The sequence below is a fragment of the Cetorhinus maximus genome, chromosome 27, assembly GCF_964194155.1.
Source record: "Cetorhinus maximus chromosome 27, sCetMax3.hap1.1, whole genome shotgun sequence".
NCBI classification, from domain to species: domain Eukaryota; kingdom Metazoa; phylum Chordata; class Chondrichthyes; order Lamniformes; family Cetorhinidae; genus Cetorhinus; species Cetorhinus maximus.
Genome location: NC_135905.1, coordinates 23,969,040 through 23,991,623, shown reverse-complemented (window position 1 = coordinate 23,991,623; position 22,584 = coordinate 23,969,040). Strand labels below are relative to the sequence as shown.

The window sequence follows — 22,584 nt, the reverse complement described above, 5'->3', positions numbered from 1 at the left end:
TCTAGTGGCTGTTTCCACTTAGAAACATAAAGTGTTTGGCTGCACTTGGGAAAGAAAGAAAGATGTGCATCTTAACAATGCTTTATCACCTCTCAAATGTGTGAAAGCACTTAATACTTAAGTACTTAATACACAAACCATTACTTAGAATTGAATTGGCCATTATGTTGGCAGAAGTGGCAGCCAATTTGCACAGAGGATGGTTCTATAAACAGCATTAAGATGGGCAACCAATTAGTCATCTTTTAGTGGTGTTGATCTATTAGGAACTTTGGCCGGGATGCTATTGCTTGAACAGTGCCATTGGACCTTTAATGTTCACTTGAACCACTGGACAGGCCAATGGGTTGATTGTCCTCACTGAAAAAGGGTGCCTGCACCAATTCAGCAGCATCATGCATTGCACTGAAGTGTCAGCCTAGTTTATATTGTAACTGGGTTTCTATTTGTCTTCAAGTTGAGCTCCTAACTTTATGCCTATCATAAGGATTGCCTGATGCCACTTCTGTAACATTGTCTACCTGCTAAAACCCTTACCTATGCCCCTAGTCACCTCCTGACTTTTCTGTTCCAATGTTCTCCTGACTGGCTTCCCATCTCCATCTTTCATAAATTTCAGGTTTCCAAAATTCTTCTGCCTGTATCATACCCTGTACCAAACCGTATTAGCTCATCACAATTGTGCTCGTTGACCTGTTCCCAACCCCCCACTCCCGCACCCTCCCAAAGATTCAAAATGAAAATTCTCATTCTCGTGCTTCAATTCTTTTATGGTTCCCTTCCCCATCTCTAACCTTTTCTGCCCCTACAACCAACCGAGGCCTCTCCAGTGCATGAAGTTTGCCCCTGTCCAATACTTATCCCTCAACCAACCTCAATAGAAAATAACAGATTATCTCATCATTATCAAATTGCTGTCTGTGCTCTGTGCAAATTGGCTGCTGCATTTCCTAAGTTAAAACAGTAATTACATCTCATAAAAAACCTCATTTATTGTAGCGTGGTCATGAAAGTTTTTTTGTAAATATAAACCCTCCTTTCTTTTCTGGGATGGCACTCTCACTAGCCGTGCCTTCAGCAGTGTTGTCCCTTCACTTTGGACCTTTGCTCCCTAAACCTCTCCACTTCTCCATTTGCTTCTCCTATTGGAAGATCTTCTTTAAAACCCACTCCTTTGGTCATCATCACCCCCCCCACTCCCCCGCCCCACTTCTACTCTCCACCATTATCATATTTGCCTCAATGCAAATTTGGCCTGATTATACTTCGCTGAAGCATCTTGGGATGTTTTACAACAGTAAGGCTCTCTATAAATGTGAGTTGTTAGCTGCGCTAGTACTGGACTGAGATTGAATCAACAACCACCTGCCTCAGACCAACCAATTGACCTTTTCTAGCATGTGGCACCATTCAAGGGGTATGGTAGCCTAACAGTTATGTTACTGGACTAGTAATCCAGAGACCTGGTCTGGAGATGTGAGTTCAATATTGTCATGACACCTAGGGAATTTAAATTCAATTAAATAAATTTGATTAAATAAATCTGGGATAGAAAGGTAGCCTGAGTAAGATTGACGACAAAACTACGAGATTATTGTGAAAACTCATCTGGCTCATTAGTGTTCAGCAAAGGAAATCTGTCCTTACCCAATCTGGTCTATAAGTGACTCGACACCCACAGCAAAGTGGTTGATTCTTAACTGACTCTGAAATGACTGAGCAAGCTACACAGTTGTATTCAAGAAGCAAGTCACCACTATCTTCTCGAGGACAATTATGAATGGACAATAAATGCTGACCTTGCCCGTGATGCCCACATCCCATGAATGAGTATAAAAAAATTAAAGCAAACCTAATGGTTTATTTTAAGAGTGGCACTGAAGCAAGTCATTGCTTGAAATGATGTGATTTATTACCCTGCATTCAAATTTCCACATGAAAGTCTTGCTTAAAACTCTAGACAGAACATTAAATAACAAATCTATCTCATTACCAAAAATCGAGTAACATTCAAGCCAAAATGGTAACTACTTTTTCCTGATGCAGAGAAACCTCCTATTTATTATCTATTTTTGTTTTGGATTTCCAGCATTTGCTATTTTTCTCCCTTTTATAAGTACCTCACTGCCAATCATGAAAAACAGAAAGCGTAAAATAGTTGAGAGCTGTATTGTCTTCATTTTCCTGTAATTGATTAAATAGTAATTAAAAACCTGTTGGTTCCATCTCCTAGCTTGGGAGATTTTCTGAAACAAAATGTTTGCCTCCTGAAAGTACATTACAGGAGCACCCAGCATGCCATGAGATTAATTTGTGCAGTTGCAGTTTTTGTGGTTCATTTTCTAGCTGATTAACACTATTTGCCCTTTCCATTGACTGGCACACTGGATCATGGATCCTCTTTCAAATGCAGCCGGAGCTTTATTTCCATATTACACTGGACTGATTATCCGGTCTCTCCAATGCTACATACTGAATTCACTTCTTCCTTGTATTGGAACAAATACTATCCTTTAGCCGAGAAAAGCTTTCTTTTAAAATTTAAACTCAATTATCTCTTGTTGCCTGTTCTTTGGCCTGCACAGGATGTTTTTCATAATCTTTGAAGGTATGTTTTAGTCAAATATAAGTCAATCCAAGTGTGCTTGATGTCCCTGAAAGAGCTGAGAGACAAAATGAGGAAGGCGACAAGGGTGAGGGCTTATATGATTGCTCCTTGTTCTGTTAACCCAATAAAATCTCTGATAGTTGTTTCTGTATGCATCAGTGTACTGGGTGAGGTGGGGGGAAACAAAGGAAAACTTCTAACAAGTTCAGCTGCCAGTGCAGGTGGGAAACAAGACAGAACAAACGATTGAGCCTTTCTTGGCAACAATTCACTGTCTGAACCCCTTTGATGATGCCCTGAATGACACTCATGACCCAGTTTTCATTAACTACGAAAGTTTCATGTGTTTAAAAAAAAAGTAACATTTTTATTTTAGCGCTTGGCATTTGTCTGTGCTTTTAGTCAATGATGAGGTAGGTTCCGTTACTTGTACTTTGTTTTCGTTAAATTCTTCTTCACCACTTCCCGAACCTTTATTAATCCGTTAACTCAGGACATCATGGTCCTAACCATGAGGCAAGGAAATGTGCTGGAAAACATATTAAAGTGAAATTCTGTTAAAAATTGGTAAATAAGTTTACATTTTTAACATGAAATCCATTATTTAAACTAAAAATTGTGGAATATTTTGCTAACATACAACTTTTTGAAAAACGGAGATGACATCTAAACCTGTTTAGAAGAGAAAACCCAGTTTCTAGCTTTTATGTTTTATCAAGGGAAAAGCTAACTTCCTTTTTCAGTACATTTTTCTGAGACTGTTTCTTTGCTCATTTCCTTGCAGGATATTCTGAATAACCTGGAGTCAGGGGATCTGGATGAAGATGACCTCATGTTGGATGTTGATCTGCCTGAGGATACTCCTTACAAGCTGGGTAAGCAAAAGCTGTACATTTACAATTTAATAAGTCCTATTAGTACTCTACCTGAGAGAAAAGTTTATATATTTTCAACGTCATCCTCCCAGGAATAAGGTCTGTCATTCCTCTTGGTTATTAGGGAGATATGTGATGACTGTTGTCATTAAATGCTAAAATCCCCCCTTTTCCTTGTCATCTGTCTGCATGGCTTGGTGATAGTAGCAAATTTTATGATGCAATAAATATTTTCCTTGTTTTCTCCAAATAAATGAAAATGTGATAAATAGCTAAGAGTTCAAAGTGAAGGTAAAATACAAGATATCTCCAATATCAGTGTTCCCATGTATAAATGCAATGTTAGATTTCTATTATTTATTCAACCACTCCCAATGTAGAAACTGAGCAGAGCAGTCATTTCATTAGCAATACCATCAAAATTAATTCAACTATTTTAATTTTTGTATATAATTGGATGCAAATGAAAGTGGCTATAACAAGGATAAATACCTTGGAACTATTTTCTCTTTCCGTTAATTCCAGGTATTTTCCATAAATGGACCTTATCCCCCCGACGATTTAAAAAATAAATTAGCATTATTTTATCCTTTTCATAGATGGAATGAACTTGGGATTAATGATTATCGTTACTCGAAAGAAGCTACCTTGCAGTGACAATTGTCTCAAGCTTCAAATGCCATTGTCTTGAGTTTGGTAGAATATTAAATATAGGCCAGAGCTTTTAACAAGCTAAAGCATCTAAAATGTTGAAAATTAATTGGGAATCAGAATCTTGAAAGAGTTTGACATATTGCCAGTACAATAGAACAAAACACAAGGAGCAAAGTATGTGTTGGAGTTAATTACCTGTTTGGATAACTTCTCCTGTAATGTAATAGTTTTTGCTATTTTGAAATTGAAAGGCCAAGATAATAATTTGCAAAAGCAGTCTCCTTTTTCTCCAGCATGTGCTTCTTGTTGAGAACTACCCAATCAGTCCATCAGCTTTAAAGCCCTTGTTCTTTTTCAGTTTCCCGATTTTCACCAGTCAGTGCCATCTGTCCTGAGAATTTGCAATTCACAATTTTCCCATTTGAACAAATAACTAGCATTTTTTTTTTTGGTCCTACCGAATGTCTTCAGCAATATTCACTGATGCTGATGCACAGTGGTCAGGTAAAGTGCTATAGAAACGCAAGATTTTTTCTTTCCTTTTTCACCCCTTCATTTTCCATTTGTTTCTCTGTTGTGTTCTTGTTAAGATGTTGTTGATCTGTACTTTCTCCTAGCTTTGTGGAGGGGCTTCAGGCCTGAAACATTGATTATTGCTTCTTCACAGATGCTGCCTGATGCCGAGTATTCCCAGCATTTTCTGTTTATATATTTGTTGTCAGCGGAATGAAAAGTAAAATACTAATTCAAGAAAGGCCAAGACATTCAAAGAAGGAGTTCCGTAGAGTAAAACAGTTAAAAGACAATTTCCAAGGCATAGATTGATTCTGGTGAATTTAAAATTTTGGGAAGAAGTTCTTCATACAGAAGTGATCAATACTTGGAATGACCTCCCAGGTAGGGTTAACGGAGGAGTAAACTTCAGATTAGTTGAAGTGGTGGCGTAGGTGGATGGGAGGACTAACATCTCCATTGTCAGGTTGGAGCATCTGTTGTTTTAGAGTAGGAACATTCTAATATAATGCAGAGTATATTATTAGCTGGTATTAAGAATATTTACAGCTTTATAACCCTTTTAATGGAGGTAAATAAAACTGCCTTGATGTAAGCAGCAGCTGTGTTTTACTTGAACTCTTGAGGCCATAATATATACTTAAAAGGAAGTATTCTAAATAGATATTTGTGCTGCTACTTCCATTAGAGCACTTTATGGAACCCATTCATTCAAAGATGTTCACCTTTTATACTATTAGGCAGAATTGAGTTTTCACTGCATTGTGACAAGCATTTCACAGCTAGCTAATCTGTGGCAATGAAACACAAGAGTGTACAATTTTTGATCAGTGATGGACCCAAACATTGATTTCTCCCTGACCCTCAGTTTCATTCTGCAGCATTTGTTCCAGCTTGAAATCCATTGCAACCTTTTGTTCTTCATTCCAGCTTCCTGTATAGATAGCTTGTTAATGCTTCTTAGATTTGATTGAAATGCACAGCACTGAGCAAGCTGATTGACCTTTATGAAAGCATAATGTCATGTACAGTGCCTGTGTCACGTGTTGAGAGACTTGTGGGAGGGTTTGGCAACAACAGGATTAAGCAGCTTGGCAACATAAACTTTTAATTATATTCTTCAATTTACCCCCTGTGGAACAGTTAAGAGCTAAGACCTCTATCTAATGATTATGATGGGGTAATGGAGGTGAGGATGGGTTGGTGCAAAAAATGTACAGCTATTCTGTTTGACATTCATTCCTAAAGTTAGGATCATCACGAATATCATTTCTAATTAGTATTACCAGTTGTTTTACCATTGGGAGGCAGTGTCTGTCTGCAAATACTGTTTCTACTGATTTGTATTGTGGTGTTATGGCACAATTAATTCTTAGAATGTCATAAACTGCAAGCAAAATTAAGTCTTTGGTTCGATTCACTGGGACGGGATTCACACTGGAGGGTGCCACCTGATTGCCCCCGTGCTGTCATCACATCTTTTATTTACGAGTTCTTAAAAAAGTGATTTGCCTCCAAAAATATTTGGTTAGCAGGTTTTGATAAATTCTGGGTAGAACTGTTAAAACTGACATCCCACTTCATCAGTGGCTGTGTAAGGGTATTCTTGGTGCTGGCTCTAAGAAGTTGGCAAAAAACCCAATCTCAAAGGGCGAAATGATATGTCATAGCCTTAATATTCTGGTGTGAAGTAAAACCCTTCCACCCAGTGTTTAATTTTCGTCCCTGCAATTTTTATTTTTGGAATAACAATTATTTTTGGATTACATTTTTTAAACGTCACTATAGAGTGACTTGTTTTCCATCTGTGTACTCATTGTATTCTTTATTCTCGAGGCTGAGGAAATGAACCAAAACTCAGCCACTGATGGGGCTATACCAGAGCGGGCGGGTGGGGGGACAGGGATTGATGTTAGTTGCAACAAGGATGCCAGAGACAGAGCTGAGGGCATGCATAAGTAGTCCCTCAGGGGCAGAATTGTTGTGAGAGCACTGTCTCTGTGTTTTTAATGTTTTCTTGTCTTTTAATGTGGTACCTTCAGGTTCATAATAAGAACAAAATGGATCTACTCATCTCTAAATTGGAGTGCTGATCTAATACTGCTGTGATAGTTGTCATTAGGATGATTTATTCTAGCATAGATAATGCTACCTTTAGCCTATATGATTCTTGTACCTGTCACATAAGCTTCTGAATAATCAGGGAATTTTGTAAAGTTTTAACTTTTTCAAAACATGCTGCCACCATCCACTAACTATCAAAGGAGCTTTTGTTTTACTGAAGGTATTTTGTGTATTGCTTTACTGAATCATAGAGCACAAAAGGGACCATTCGGCCCATCCTACCTGTGCCAGATCTTTGGTAGGGCTAACCAGTTAACCCCACCCTTTCCCCATAGCTCTCTGATTTTTTTCCCTTTAAGTATATCTCCAATTCCATTTGAAAATTCTTTTTGATTCCGATTCCATCACCTTTTGAGGCAACACATTCCAGATTTAGCAGCTCATTGTTTCCTCAAGTCACCTCTGATTCTTTTCCATTTGCCTTAAATCTGTGCACTCTGGTTGCCGACCCTACTGTCAGTGGAAATGGTTTCTCCTAATTTACTCCATCATAACCCTTCATGAGTTTAAACATCTCTTAACCTTCCATGTTTGAAGGCAAACAAGCCCAGCTTGTCCATTCTTTCCACATAACTGAAGTCCCTCATCCCTGGAACCATTCTAGTAAACCCCTTCTACACTATCTTGAAGGCCTTAACATCTTTCCTGAAGTGTGGTGCACAGAATTAGAAACAATACTCCAGCTGGGTCCTAACTAATGATTTGTAAAGGTTTAGTATAACTTTCCTTGCTTTTGTATTCTGACATCTTTATTGATGCTTTCATAACAGCCTTTTCAATTTGTCCTGCCATCTTCAAAGATTTGTGTACATTCATTCCTAGGTGCTTTTGTACCTGTACTTCATATAAAATTAATTATGTCCTCTTTATCTATTTTTGCCATATCCAATATCACTACTACCACCTCTTTTACTGATCCATTGGCAGTGTTCTCTTCCCTTGTGAAGATGAAAAGTACTCATGTCCTCTGCCTTTTTGGTCTCCACCCTCTGACGACCTTTTTACTGTTTGTATTCATAAAAGGCTATTTGGTTCCTTTTTATATTAACAGCCATTCTATTCTCATTCTCTCTCTGCCAATCTTTTTGCCCTTTTTTAAATCTTCTGTGTATTTTCTCTACTGTATTATTATTTATAAAATTGGCCACAGTTTTTTTTATGATGACACCAACTCTTCAAGCTTACTTTATTTAGATTTAAATGTAGTTTGGTATTTACCACTTCACACATCTGATTGAGTTACCTTGGATTGTTTTCCTATTGCAGTTGAAGCTTCACTTTATTTCTCACTTGGAACCTTTAATTTATTTTAAAGGCCCAATTACTGGTGTGCAGCAATATATGTTCCACTATGTTACAAAAAATCTATATTTACAATCAAAGTGTTTGCCAATGTGTATGAGCTGGAATCTTTCTAGTAGGATGTCGAGTGTGGGTTATTACTTCTGTGAAAATTATAAATGTATAATGAAGTTTACATAGCAATTATTTTATTCTGATTACCTGCAATAAAGAATAATTTATGAACCAACATTTTATGATGTGTTAAGGCAAAAAATGAAAAATTAAGGGAATTAAGCTGTTGCGACTGCTATTAGCCATTTTTTTTTATTCATTCATGGGATGTGAGCTTCGCATTTATTGACCATCCCTAATTGCCTTGAGAACTGAGTGGCTTGCTAGACCATTTCAGAAGGCATTTAAGAGTCAAGCACATTGCTGTGGATCTGGAGTCACATGTAGGTCAGACCAGGTAAGGACAGCAGATTTCCTTTTCTGAAGGACATTAGTGAATCAGATAGGTTTTTACAACAATTGACAATGGTTTCATGGTTATTAGACTTTTAATTCCAGATTTTTTTTTTATTGAATTCAAATTCCACCATCTGCCGTGTTGGGATTTTAGTGATAGCGACCACAACATGGTACAATTTAAGCTTGTTATGGACAAAGGAATAGACAAGTTGCAAAAAAAAATGTTTTGGATTGGGGGAGAGTGGACTTTAGTAAAATAAGGCAGGATCTGGCCAAGGTAGACTGGGAACAGCTACTTGTGGGAAAATCTACAGAGGAGCAATGAGGGGCATTCAGAAAGGAAATGGGGAGGGTACAGGCTCAACATGTTCCCTCTAGGGTGATAGGAAGGAGTAACAAGCCCAGAGAACCATGGATGACCAGAGATATTCAGGATACGATGAGAAGGAAAAGAGAGACTTTTAGCAGGTACAAGGGAAGCAAATCAGCGGAGGCAATAGTGGAGTACAGAAAGTGCAGGGTGGAGCTTAAGAAAGCAATTAGGAGAGTAAAGAGGGGATATGAGAAAGCTCTGGCTGGTAAAGGTAGGGAAAAACCCAAGATATTCTACAAGTATATCAATGGGAAGAGGATAATCAGGGAAAGAGTAGGGCCCATTAGGGACCAAGGGGGCAATCTATGGGTGGAGCCAGAGGACATCAGTAGAGTGATGAATGAATACTTCACATCCTTCTTCACCCAGGAGAATGAGGATGAAGGTATGGAACTCAGGGAGAAGAGACTGCGAGGTTCTTGATCAAATTGATATAGGGAGTGACAAGGTATTGGAGGCGTCGGCAGGCTTAAAAGTGGACAAATCTCCAGGTCTGGATAATTTGTGTCCCAGACTGCTGAGGGAGGCAAGGGAGGAGATCACGGGCTCTGACCCAAATTTTTAATTCCTCTCTGGCCATAGGGGAGGTGCCAGAGGACTGGAGAACAGCTAATGTGATACCGCTATTTAAGAAGGGTTGTAGAGATAAGCCAGGGAACTACAGGCCAGTGAGTCTCAAGTCAGTGGTAGGGAAACTATTGGAGAAAATTCTGAAGGAGAGAATCTATCTCCACTTGGAGAGGCAAGGTTTGATCAGGGATAGTCAGCATGGCTTTGTCAGAGGGAGATCATGCCTAACAAATTTGATTGAATTTTTTGAGGAGGTGACCAGGTGTGTAGATGAGGGTAGTGCAGTTGATGTAGTTTATATGGATTTCAGCGAAGCTTTTGACAAGGTCCCACATGGGAGACTTATAAAGAAGGCAAATGCACATGGGATACAGGGTAATTTGATGAGATGGATTCAAAATTGGCTTAGTTGTAGGAGACAGAGGGTGATGACAGAAGGATGCTTTAGTGACTGGAAGTCAGTGTCCAGTGGTGTACCACAGGGATCTGTGCTGGGTCCCCTATTCGTCATTTATATAAACGACATAGATGACTATGTGGGGGGTAGGATTAGTAAGTTTGCGGATGACAAAAAGATTGGCCGGGTGGTTAACAGGGAGGTTGAGTGTCTTGGGCTACAGGAAGATATAGACGGGATGGCCAAATGGGCAGATAAGTGGCAGATGGAATTTAACCCTGAAAAGTGCGAGGTGATACACTTTGGAAGGAGTAATTTGACAAGGAAGTATTCAATGAATGGCATGACACTAGGAAGTTCTGAGGAACAAAGGGACCTTGGCGTGTGTGTCCATAGATCTCTGAAGGCGGAGGGGCATGTTAGTGGGGTGGTGAAAAAGTCTTATGGGACACTTGCCTTTATCAATCGAGGCATCGATTACAAAAGTAGGGAGATCATGTTGGAGTTGTATAGAATCTTGGTGAGGCCACAGCTGGAGTACTATGTGCAGTTCTGGTCGCCACATTATAGGAAGGATGTGATTGCACTGGAGAGGGTGCAGAGGAGATTCACCAGGATGTTGCCTGGGATGAAACATTTAAGTTATGAAGCGAGGTTGGATAGACTTGGGTTGTTTTCGTTGGAGCAGAGAAGACTGCGGGGCGACCTGATCAAGGTGTACAAGATTATGAGGGGCATGGACAGGGTGGATAGGGAGCAGCTGTTCCCCTTAGTTGAAGGGTCAGTCAGGAGGGGACATAAGTTCAAGGTGAGGGGCAGGAGGTTTAGGGGGGATGTGAGGAAAAACCTTTTTACCCAGAGGGTGGTGATGGTCTGGAATGCGCTGCCTGGGAGGGTGGTGGAGGCGGGTTGCCTCACATCCTTTAAAAAGTACCTGGATGAGCACTTGGCACGTCATAACATTCGAGGCTATGGGCCAAGTGCTGGTAATTGGGATTAGATAGGTAGGTCAGGTGTTTCTCATGTGTTGGTGCAGACCCATTGGGCCGAAGAGTCTCTTCTGCACTGTGTGATTCTGTGATTTGAACCCAGGTCCCCAGAGCATTACCCTGGGTCTCTGAATTGCTAGTCTTGTGACAATGCCACTACGCCACCTCCTCCCTCGCTCCTCCCCTCCTCTACCCTGCCATCCAGTCTGATCTGCCTCCCAAAAAACTGTGGTGTTTAAATCAGCTTATGACCAAGAAACATGGAAAATGCAGCTTGCTATCTTGGAATGATCAAACCCATGAACCCTGCAAGGGCAGCTGTGTTATTCATATTCTGACATCTTGAGTGGAATTCTTTTAATGATCTGTCCTTGTAATATATTTGTGTTGTACTTTAGGGTATTCCCATTATTAACTTTCATTGAGAATAGCAACCCATTCTCGAAGTATCCCTTTAATTTAAATATTGCATAATGAAAACTATGTTTACCATCACTACATCACGTGATTCGTTTGATGGGAAAATATCTTTGCATTTGATATAGAATGGAGTTATCGATTTACATTGCAAAAAATGTAATTTTATTGCATTATTATTTGCAATTACTTATTCTAGAGAGAAGCTGAGTTTTATTTAGTGTGAAGGTGAAAATGCAGATTGCAGTGAGTAATTAACATCAGACTGCAGCGTTTAATAAGTAAATTATTCAATTTAAATGGGATATTTGCAACAGAGAAGCAACAGATAATAATTAGGCTATTTGAGACAATGGGAAAGGAAATACAGTGGTGAGCTGGCCTGCTTAGAAGAGGACTGAGCAGGTTTTTGTTCTTGAATTGGAATGATATGTGAGTTTGCAAAGGACAGAGTGAAACAGGAGAGAATTAATAACTGAAGAAGCGGAAAGTATATAAATTGCAGGGAGTCGGGTAAACTGGCGATAGGGGAGTAAAAATAAGACAGACTGGCCGAGGACTTTGCCAGCTGTGTTGTGTGTGTGTGTACCCTTTATGATACAGCTGATAAGAAGAATTATGGTACATCAAACCTGCAAAGTCAGAGTGTTGCCTGCAGCAAGCATTATATTTCATTGGTAATGGTGGTAAGGCCAAATCACAATGATGAACGGTGCTGGCATTATGTGGTATACTTAGCAATGCAGTGATGTACCAGACTTTGACATGATGATGCCTTTGTTAATTTCTGTGTTGTTGCAAAACACAAGGTGGCATCTTGAAGTGTGGTACACCGAATGTGATTGGCCAAGGTGCCATAATAATTCCAGAACTAATTTTTTGACTGCTGAGAATGAGCCCAGATGGATAACAAAGCAAAAAGTCCAGTAGCAGATAAACCATAGAATGCAGTCGAAAGTATCCGAATAAGCCAGGCAGAATGTCGTTATCTATCCCGAGGCAAGGCATGTTTTTTCTTTGTATTATTGTAGACATTAAGATGCATTTTTGTGAAGGCAATATGTGCTTTTGGTAAATAGACTGACATTGTAAAATAGTAATGGTATTCTTCAATAAATGAGCTATAACAGATAAAGCTTCTGCAAATTGCTACCAAAAATGTGATTTGAAACAAAACAAAATGATGATTTTAAAGAGACTAGGGCTACATTCATATATAAAAACAAAAAGCTAAAAGCTAAAAGCAACATTTATACTGATTGTGGCATTGTTTACTCTTCCACAGCTGCTACATTTCTCCTGCAGCCCAAGCACACAGCCTGACAATTAAGCAGAATCTACAGCATCGGAACAGGCCATCTGATCTAGCACATCCACATTGCTGTTTGTACTCCTCACATGCCTCCTCCCACTCTAATTACCTCTTTGAACCCTGACTCTCTTCCTTTCATCCTTGTGTGTACAACAAGCCGCCTCTTAAATGTGTCTTTGCTGCTGACTTCAACCACTCCACAGGGCATTCAATTCTACATACACACCGCTCTCTGTAAAAGTAAATTCCTCATTCTTTCTGATCTATATTGGCTATCCAATATTCACACCCCCTTGTTCTGGACTCAAAAGCAAATGGAAGCAGTTTCTCTACATCCTGAAGTGAAGTGAGATTTTCCAGAGGAGGGGTCTCTCTCCGTTGCACTTGGGAATTATATTGAAGCATAACTGGATTTATAATACACAACTTTAGTGTCAGTGTGAAGTGTGTCTTCATTGCTAAGATTGCTTTTCTGTTGGATGTTATTGAAAGTAAAACCTCCTTTGACTGTGCTGTCTAGTGTAGTTTAATTTTATTGAGGGTTTTGCCCAAACTGCCGTACTATCAGGACATTTTTAATTAAAATTATACATTGCATGAATGTATTTTAAAGAAGCTATTAACATATTTTGTTAGATAAACTTTGGTCATTAAGAAATTGTGTAGACAGAGGTGAATTCATAACGTGTTACCAAGAACTAACAATTGTATCTGAAGGTAATAGTGACATTATGGACTTTTGGTGAAGGCTGTTTAATCCCCAGGGAACAGTAGATAGCATTAAAAAATGATCTACCATATGTCCCGTTACATTACATGTGCAATGCTAATGTTAAACCTGATCCTTGTTCCCCGTAGTATTTAGATAAAAGGTTTCTCTGGAGGCAGCAGCCAACAAAAAGCCTTTCTTCTGCGTGACTGGAGAAAGTAAGATCAGGATATAAAGAATAATTCCTCCACAGATCAGATGTTTTAATTCACTTAAATGAAAATAAACCTGTGTTAGGATATGCTGCAAGGAAAATCCTCCTGATTTAGAGATTTTCCAGGCCTACACTCTGCTGAAGTTTGTAACCTATGCAACATTCTATCCTTTATGTTTATTTGTTGAGTTAAATGAACCCTTTGTGCTCCAGTAAAAAATAAGATTGTACATCAAATGTTATGTTGGCATTTGTTTATTGCAAGATGGTTGGAATGTAAGAGGAATGAACTCTTGCTGCAATTATGTCAAGTTTTGGTGAGACCACACTTTGAATATTGTGTGTTGCTTTGGTCTCCATGCCTAAGAAAGGATGTACTCACCTTGGAGGGAGTGGAACACCGCTTCACTAGATTGATTCTTGGATTGAGAGGGTTGGTTTATGAATAGAGATTAAGTAAAATGGGCTTATATTCTCTGGAGTTTGGACAAATAAGGTGATCTCATCAAAATGTATAAAAGTTTTAGCAGGGTTATTGCTGAGGCGCTGTTTCCCCTGACTAGAACTAGGGGTCATGATCTCAGGATAAGATGTCAGCTATTTAGGACTGAGATGAGGAGAAATTTCTTCACTTGGGTTGTAAATCTTTGGGATTCCCAACCCCACTGTGAATGTATTCAACTTTTGAATGTATTCAAGACTGATAGATTTTTGGCCACTGAAAGAATCAGGGGTTGTGGTGAAAGTGCCGAAAAGTTGTTGTAAAAGATTTTGTAAAAGATGTTGCAAAAGAGTTGTAAAAGGTCTGCCATGATCTTAGTAAATAGTGGAGCAGGCGCCAGGAGCTGTGCGGCCCGCTTCTCCTATTTTGTTCGCTCTTATTACATGATCATGAAACATTTGCTACTTACATCTGTAACAAGATTATTTCTTGCTTTTATGTGTTCTAATAAATCTAGACTAGATTGCCAAAATTATTTACTTGGAGCAAGGGCACCTTTTTTTGTGAGCGTCGTTTTTGGTGAAATGGCAGGATCTGCACATAAAATATTAATTTTCTATTCTCACCATCAATGTTGACTGGCCTGTAACTGGAGTTCAATCCTGTGAAACAAACGGCAGTTACCCTACATTAGTTTTTATTTTTGAAATGGTTCTAAACCTAGGTTCACATTCGTATTCCTACAGTTACAACTTGCAAAATGGTTTCAAGTTTTGAAGGGACAGACTTATTTGCTTTCAAACAGTTGTTTCTCATCTGTGGGTACTGCATTATTTGACAGTTTTTACATTAGCTGCTTAAACCAAACAGGTGCCAAAGGTTGACTAACACGCACTTCACAGTTGTGGTAACAACACATCATATAACATCACATTTTTTCATCACAGTGGTATCAATGTTGTGATCTCTTACCAAAATGTTTCAAGCAATTATTACAATGGAAATGTGATCACTTGCAGGACTGTAATTGCTTCACTTCATGCCCAGTCTGTGCAATAATGCTATATTTCTCCTGGAATTCATGAGTAAATATCAACTGTTGCTTCTCTGAAATTCCAACCTGGAAAGCCAACGCATGATACATGTCGAGGCGACTTGCTGCTCCTGTAAAAGTAATAGTATATCACAGGGGCTGTAATTTGTTTTGTTCTGGAATTTGGAAAAGGATAATCCATTTTGTATCATCTTCTTTAAAGCTCAAATAGGACATGGTGTAGGGTTACTGATCAGGTAATAAGCCTGATGGATCACCCTAGGATTCAGTGACGAGAGAGGTATTGATCTGTTGTTTAGGCTGCAGTGTAATCAAATGGCAATTTACAGCCTCGGAGTCCTATTTTGCCAGGCTCTTTGCCATTTTGATAATTATTGGACATTTTCTTTTGAAAAATTCTTTTCATCATATTTTCCAAGTGTTAGATTCACATTTGGATAATGTGCATGAATTCTTAATGCTTTGCTATTGTTTAGTCACTGCTCTGTGCATCCATGCTAGTTATCATTGTTCATTACAATTTATTTTTGGAAATGCCTGTGGCAAAATAAGTGCATTAACTGAAAGAGGGACAGTTTGCATAAAGCCAATTAGTGCTGTAAATTTGAGAGTATGTTTCCTTAAAGATGGTGAGGAGGCATGGGGTATGTAGAAATACTCAAAAGTATCAAATAATCAATGTTTGTTTCCATTCTTAACCCTTACGACAACAAGAAGCATTCAAATGCTGCCAATCTTGTAGAAAAACATACCCAAGTTCCTTTAAAGAAGCATAATTGAGCAAAAATCAATGCTGAGCCAAGGAAGAAAAATATTGCAAAGGAGGACCTGTGGTAGCCAAGGACAGATGCATTTGAGACAAAATAAAAACAGAATTACCTGGAAAAACTCAGCAAGTCTGGCAGCATCGGCGGAGAAGAAATCAGTCAACGTTTCGAGCCCTCATGGCCCTTCATTTGAGACTGGAAGAAAAACCATTTCTGAGGATACTCTGAATGCGATTGGACAAACAGGATTAGAACCAAGCAACAATAGTCACGCTAGGCTGGACAATGGAGGGGAGGTGTTGGAGGACAACAGTGCAGTCAGCTGTGTCAAAGACTGTGGAGAAGTTGAGAAGGATGTTATGGTAATGATCATCAGGATGCCACACAATAGCAAAGTGGTATGTGATGAAGTTGCTTCACCACTGTTTAGTTAGAGTGCCTTCCCCACCAATGAAACCATATAGACGACCCTCCCTACAATGCAGCCTAGTTCCCTTTGTTGACCAGAGAAACCATGTAAAAATTCCCATTTAAAAGGTTTCCTTTGCCATTATTGATATTGCATTAACTCTCAATGTCATGCATTATTCTGGCTCTGTCACTGATGGAATAGCTTTACAAAATGTCTGCTCTCTCAACATCGCAAAAATAATGGTGACCTGGTCATTACCACATTGCTGTTTGTGGCAACTTGCTCTGCGCAAATTGGCTGCAAGTTCACTGCATTACAAAGGTGACTATAGTTTAAAATTGGCCGTAGGTTCTCTGAGTGTCCGGTGGCCATGAAAGGCATTATATAAATCCAAATCTTTCTTTTGTTCGCTAACAAATTTGAGACATTGGGCATTGCTGCCTTACAGAGAAACTATAAAACTGCTGGTTTTGTGTAGCTTTGCAAGTGATTGGGTAAGAATCTTTACTGTATGTGAATTAAAGTGGATAATGTGCCACACAAACAACCTTGAATGCTGCCTCTAAAGCTAACTCCATTTAAAGCTTTCCCCGTGCTATATTGATTCTTCCTCTTTATCACTTTGCTTCAGCAATTTTTTTTAACCCCGCCAGCTGCTGAATAATGTCTCTCTAGGTTGGAATTATATTTAAAGAACATATAGCTTAAAAGTGTGAAAAAACTGAAATGGGATTTTATCATGTATGTTAAGTTTTTTAAAATGAAAGGCATTATGTGATTAAGCTATTTTCCTTGAAGTACCATTATCTAAAACACAGACTGCCCGCTTTAAAGTAATATAGCTATTAGAGGTGTAGATTTACTGGTAATGTTCCCAGCAAAATATGATTGTCAATACACTTCCAGATTGCTTGGGAATAAACATGGCCTTTATAGCAGCAATTTGCTTCACTGGAAGGCAGCCTGCCTCCCACTTGTATTTTATGTTGTGAATCTTATCAGTGCTTCACATCCTTCAGCTATTGTTAAGAGAAAATAAGGTTTTGAAATCCATTGGTCAGCTGATATTCCGATAGACCTTTTAAAAAAAATAATCCTATACAACCAGGAAATGGGAACATTAGAACAGCATTGGGCCTTAAAAATGGCACATGTACTCAATATATAACCAATTTTTAAAAACGAAAATCAACCATAATCAGCACTTCGTAGTTTTACATTAGTATCCTAATTAAGGAACAATGGAAGCACTCAACTTCTGACCAAGACAGATACTAAATACAGGATTCAGCCACAATCACATTACCTGCAATATTACCATCATCCTTAACCAGTAATGATCGACATACACAACTGCTGCTGATGCAGTTCCTATTGGACACCATAAAACGATAATGAAAACTATTGTTTAAAGACTTCAAAGTTAGATAATAGCTCCTCAGCTACACGAAAGCCAAACTGGCTCAGCCTAATGCTGACTACTGCTGACTCCACAGTGACCTCGTTGGAGCAGGGGAAGGAAAAAAATCAATGATGCAGATGTTAGTCTGCATTTTAATGTAAATAGAAAATGCGTTGAGGCACAAACTTTAAAATACTACCAGACAGTCACAGGTTGCCAAGATTTATATGAAAAATAAAACTGGAAAAACTGAAAATATGCTGCAGGCCCTTCCTTCAGAATCTTTAAAGGGAATGGAAGATGGAATAAAAATTAAGCATTTTAGCATTACCAGGACGTTTGGTTGCTTCCATAGGTAACCACTCGTTATGTCAGGCATACTGTTGTCCAGGGGATTTGACTGCTATACACAATGGGTGCTGTAACTGGGAAATTAAGAACGCTTTGGTTGAAAAGGATACTCGTCCCCTTCCATAGTTATGCAAAAGTGTCAGGGCTGGTGTCCTCGAGTGCTTTAACACTGTTGTTTTCTCCAACAAATACAATCAGTCAAATGATTTCTGAGCAAAAAAAAAAATCCTGTGGGGAGTGCTGGAGGAAATGTTTGTTTGAGTCAAATATTTATTGGACAAATAGATCTGGGCTCCTCCAGATCTGCGGCATTTCCAAGCATAGGAACTATGAGCCAAATGATAAATAAGGTTGACGAGCTGCAGATAGCCACATGGGAACATGATGCCGTCGGAATAATGGAGACCTGGCTCAAAAAAGGCAGGACTGGGTACTAAATATTTTTGGATACAAGGTGTTCAGGAAAGTAAGGGAAGGAAAGAAAGTGAGGTAGCAGAACTTATTAAAGAGAGCATTGGCAAGAGAGAGAGAAGATGTCCTTGAGGGGTCAAGGACAAAATCAATTTGGAAGGAAACAATAGAGGTACCGTTACACTACTGGGTGTATTCTTTAGGATGTCAACTAGTGGGAAAGGTATGAGGAACAAATTTGCAAGGTAATTGCAGCGAGGCACAAAAATTACAGAGTAGTTATAGTGGGGGACTTTTACTATCTCAGTCTATATTAGGATAATTAATAATGTAAAGGGTAGAGAGGAGGAAGAGTTTGATGTGTGTTCAGGAGAATTTTCTAGATCTGTATTGTTTCTGGCCTAACAAGGAAGGAGATATTGCTGGATCTGGTTCTGGGGAATGAGGTAGATCAAACGGACCAAGAGTCAGTAGAGGTACATTTAGGGAGCAGTGATCATAGTATCTTAAGGTTTAGCTAATCTATGGAAAAGGACAAGGGGCAATCCAGAGTAAAAATAATGAATTGGGTGAGGACCAACTTCAATGGGGTGAGAACAGATCTGGCCCAAGTAAATTGGAATCAAAGATTGGCCGACAAAACTATAATGAAACAATGAGCTGCCTTCAAAGAGTAGATAGTTCAGGTACAGTCAAGGTACATTCCCACGAGGAGGAAAGGTAGGATAAATAAATCCAGAGCTCCCTTGATGACAATTGGGATAGAGAGCAAGATAAAGAAGAAAAAGGGTGCATATGACAGATGTCAGGTAGAAAATACAAGTGAGAACCAGGATGAATATGGAAGGTTCAGAGGGGAAGCGACAAAAGAAATAAAAGAAGCAAAGAAAATGAGAAGAGACTGGAAGGTAACCTAAAAGGGAATCCAAAAACCTTCTAAAGGTATATAAATTGTAGAAGTGTAGTTAAAAAGGCGAGTGGAAGCGAAAAGGGATTTATGCATGGAGGCAGGGCACGAGGCTCAGATAGTAAATGAGCAGTTTACACGTGTCTTTACCAAGAAAGAAGTTGCTTCCCAAGTCATTGTTCAAGAATACTGAGGGAAATTGTAGAGACACTGTACATAATCTGCCAACCCTCCTTTGACACTGGGGTGGTGCCAGAGGACTGGAAAATTGTCCAAAAAAGGGTGTGAGGATATAAGCCCACCAACTACAGGCCAGTCAGTTTAACTTGGTAGAGAAAGCTTTTGGAAATGATAACTTGGGACAAAATCACTTGGGCAAATGTGGATTAATTAAAGAAAGCCAGCATGGATTTGTTGAGGGAAAATTGTGTTTACTTAACTTGCTTGATTTTTTTGATGAGGTAACAGGGTTGATGAGGTTCATGTGGTTGATGAGGTGTAATTTATTGATTTACTATGAGCTCCAATATACAGAGGTAATCAGTACAGCAGAAGCCATGAGCCCAGAAGCAAATTTGTAATCCAGCCCATCTGTACTCAATTTCTTGCAAACACTTGGTCCATTCCTCTAGTCTTCCCTCCAATTTTGAGGGGTGATCTTGCCAACAGGAGACACGTTCCATGTGAGCCCAGTCTGCGTCACAACCTAACTCCAGACTGTAACACAATGCAAATCCTCCCAAAAGGATAGCATTTCCATACTTGTCATGAAAGTCAGGACCAGTTGTGTGGTGAGCTTGTCTTGTTACAATTTGACGAATGCTCCGACTGGACAGGGAAAGCAGGCTCTTGGTCAAAGGCACCATCTCCACCGCCCGCCCATATCTGGACTTCCAAAAGGCATTTGATAAAGTGCCAGTAACAGGCTCGTCAGCAAAGTTGAAGCCCAGGGAATAAAATGAACGGTGACAGTATGGGTACCAAGTGGAATGAGTGACAGGAAACAGAGTGGTGGTGAATGATTGTTTTTCGAACTGAAGGAAAATATATATAAAGGGATTCCCCAGAGGTCATTTTTAGGATCATCACTTGATATATATTAATGACCTAGACCTTGTTCTACAGGAAACAATTCAAAAATTTGCATATGACACAAAACTTCGAAGTATTATGAAGTGAGAGGAGGGCAGTGATAAGCTTCAAGAGAACATCGGCTGATTGACAGGTGAAATTTAATGCATAGAAGTTTGAAGTGATTAATTTATTAGGAAGAATGAGGAAAGGCAACATATAAAAAAAGTATACAATTCTGAAAGGGGTACAGGAGCAGAGGGACCTGGCGGTATTTGTGCACAAACCATTGAAGGCAGCAGGACAAGTTGAAAGAGTGGTTAAGAAAACATAGTGGATTCTGAGCTTTATAAATAGGGGCATAAGCAAGGAACTTATGTTAAACCTGTATAATAATCTAGTTCGGCTCATCTGGAGTACGTGTCCAATTCTGGATACCACACTTCAGGAGGATGTAAAGGTATTAGAGAGGGTGCAGAAGAGATTCACAAGAATGGCTCCGAGGATGAGAGTGTTCAACTATATAGATTAGAGAAGCTGGAATTGTTCTCCTTGGAGAAGAGAAGATTTAGAGTAATTTTGAGAGAAGTTTTCAAAATCAAGGGGTCGAGACGTTCTAGATAGGGAGAAATTGTTCCCATTGGTGAAAGGGTTGAGAATCAGAGGACATCAATTTAAGGTGATTGGCAAAAGAACCGATGGCGGCATGATGAAAAACACTTTTGAGAAGCGCGTGGTGAGGATCTGGAATGCTCCGCCTGAGAGTGTGTTGGAGACAGATTCAGTCAAGCCCTTCAAAAGAGAATTGGGTAATTTTCTGAAGTGAAAAAATTTGCAAGGCTATGGGGAAAAGACAGGGGATTGGGTGTAGGTGAGTTGCTCTTCTCAGGAGCCAGCGTGGACAAGATGGGCTGACTGGCCTCTTTCTATGCTGTGATCATTCTGTGATTCTATGAATTAACTTCTCATTAATACTGTACCTCTGACAGTGCAGCACTCCCTCAATACAGTGGTATGGGGGAGAAAGGATCAGATTTTGCTTCAGATGGGTTAACTTTGTTTGGGTAGGTAGAAACGGAGCCATGCAGGGCCACAAATGGGCGAAGTGGTGCAGGAGAATGGTATGGTAATGCATTTCTTGACTTAATTCTGGAGGAGGCATGAAACTTGGATTAAAAACTGTTCAGGTGTTTTTCTGCGGAATCAGTGTTTAAGGTGAATTTCGCTGTGAAAGGTCCCTGCATAAATTTTACACCCAGTTTCATTCCTACTGCTTCATTGCTGGGAGAATGAGACACAGACAATGTTACTGAAAAATGTGATGAAGTATCTTGTGTGCTTCAGTTCACTGATAAAGCACCGTGCTCTGTTTGGGATTGACACTGTGGTTTGCAGAGCAGGTTTAAAAATTGCTCATAGGGACCTCCTAGGGTTACGTAAATTTAAGCATGGTTTTAATATTTCAAAAAAGTGAGCACACTTGGCCAAGATGCAACTTTGTGTGGGAATATGCATGCCCAAAACTGTCCGGGCTGTTGTGCTGAAGCTGCAAGTTGCACTCCAACAGGGGTGCTGCTGCTTGTGAATTACATTCTGCAGCTCCCAGTGTCACTTTAATTGCACTGTAGCTGAAGTATCAAGGTAATTCTAGTATACCACTTACAGGAGAGCTTTGACATCCTTTGAAAGATTCACCCCAAAGAAAATTGTATGAAGAGAGAAAATAATTATAATTTTAATGAAACATAAATACCTCTTCAGCTACGTAATTTTTGCTGACCTGAAAATAGAACCTCCTTGTATTACTTTGTAGTATCATGCCAATTGTATGAAAGAAAAGTTTGGCGGCAGTAGTGCAGGGGCAAATACTCTATTGATGACTTGTAATAGTCAGTGGCATTTAGCTCCATGGGCTGGTTGCGGACATCTGACATAATTTTCTCAGCCTTTCAAACGCAGGAGAAGTACAGAGAAGAGCACGAGAGCCTTTCTGTTTTTGGTTCACGGACAAAGTCATGTAGTTTTGCAAATTGTGATGGATTGTGGGAGATTTTCCTGAAGTTTAGTTGCCTTGACAGGATTGTCTATTGTTTGGCAATTAAATGTGGATACGATGGGCTGAATAGTCGACCAAGATTATGTGTGATCACTACGGTCACAAATGGCATTGAACCAGTCTGTGTTCTTGTCGCAACTCTATTCAGTGTGCTGCTTGCTGGGGTACTTGTTAGAATCTGAATTTTAAAACTGAGAAATG

General features: G+C 39.4%; 1 protein-coding gene across 3 annotated transcripts in view; it reads left to right on the top strand.

The window, feature by feature from the left end:
- ccser2a (coiled-coil serine-rich protein 2a) overlaps positions 1 to 22,584 on the top strand; it is a 568,362-nt gene that overhangs the window by 130,691 nt on the left and 415,087 nt on the right. For all 3 annotated transcript variants that reach the window (XM_078530898.1, XM_078530897.1, XM_078530899.1), the window contains exon 4: positions 3,393 to 3,483. In XM_078530898.1, coding sequence (XP_078387024.1) covers positions 3,393 to 3,483 — 91 coding nt within the window. The remainder of the gene's footprint in view (positions 1 to 3,392; positions 3,484 to 22,584) is intronic.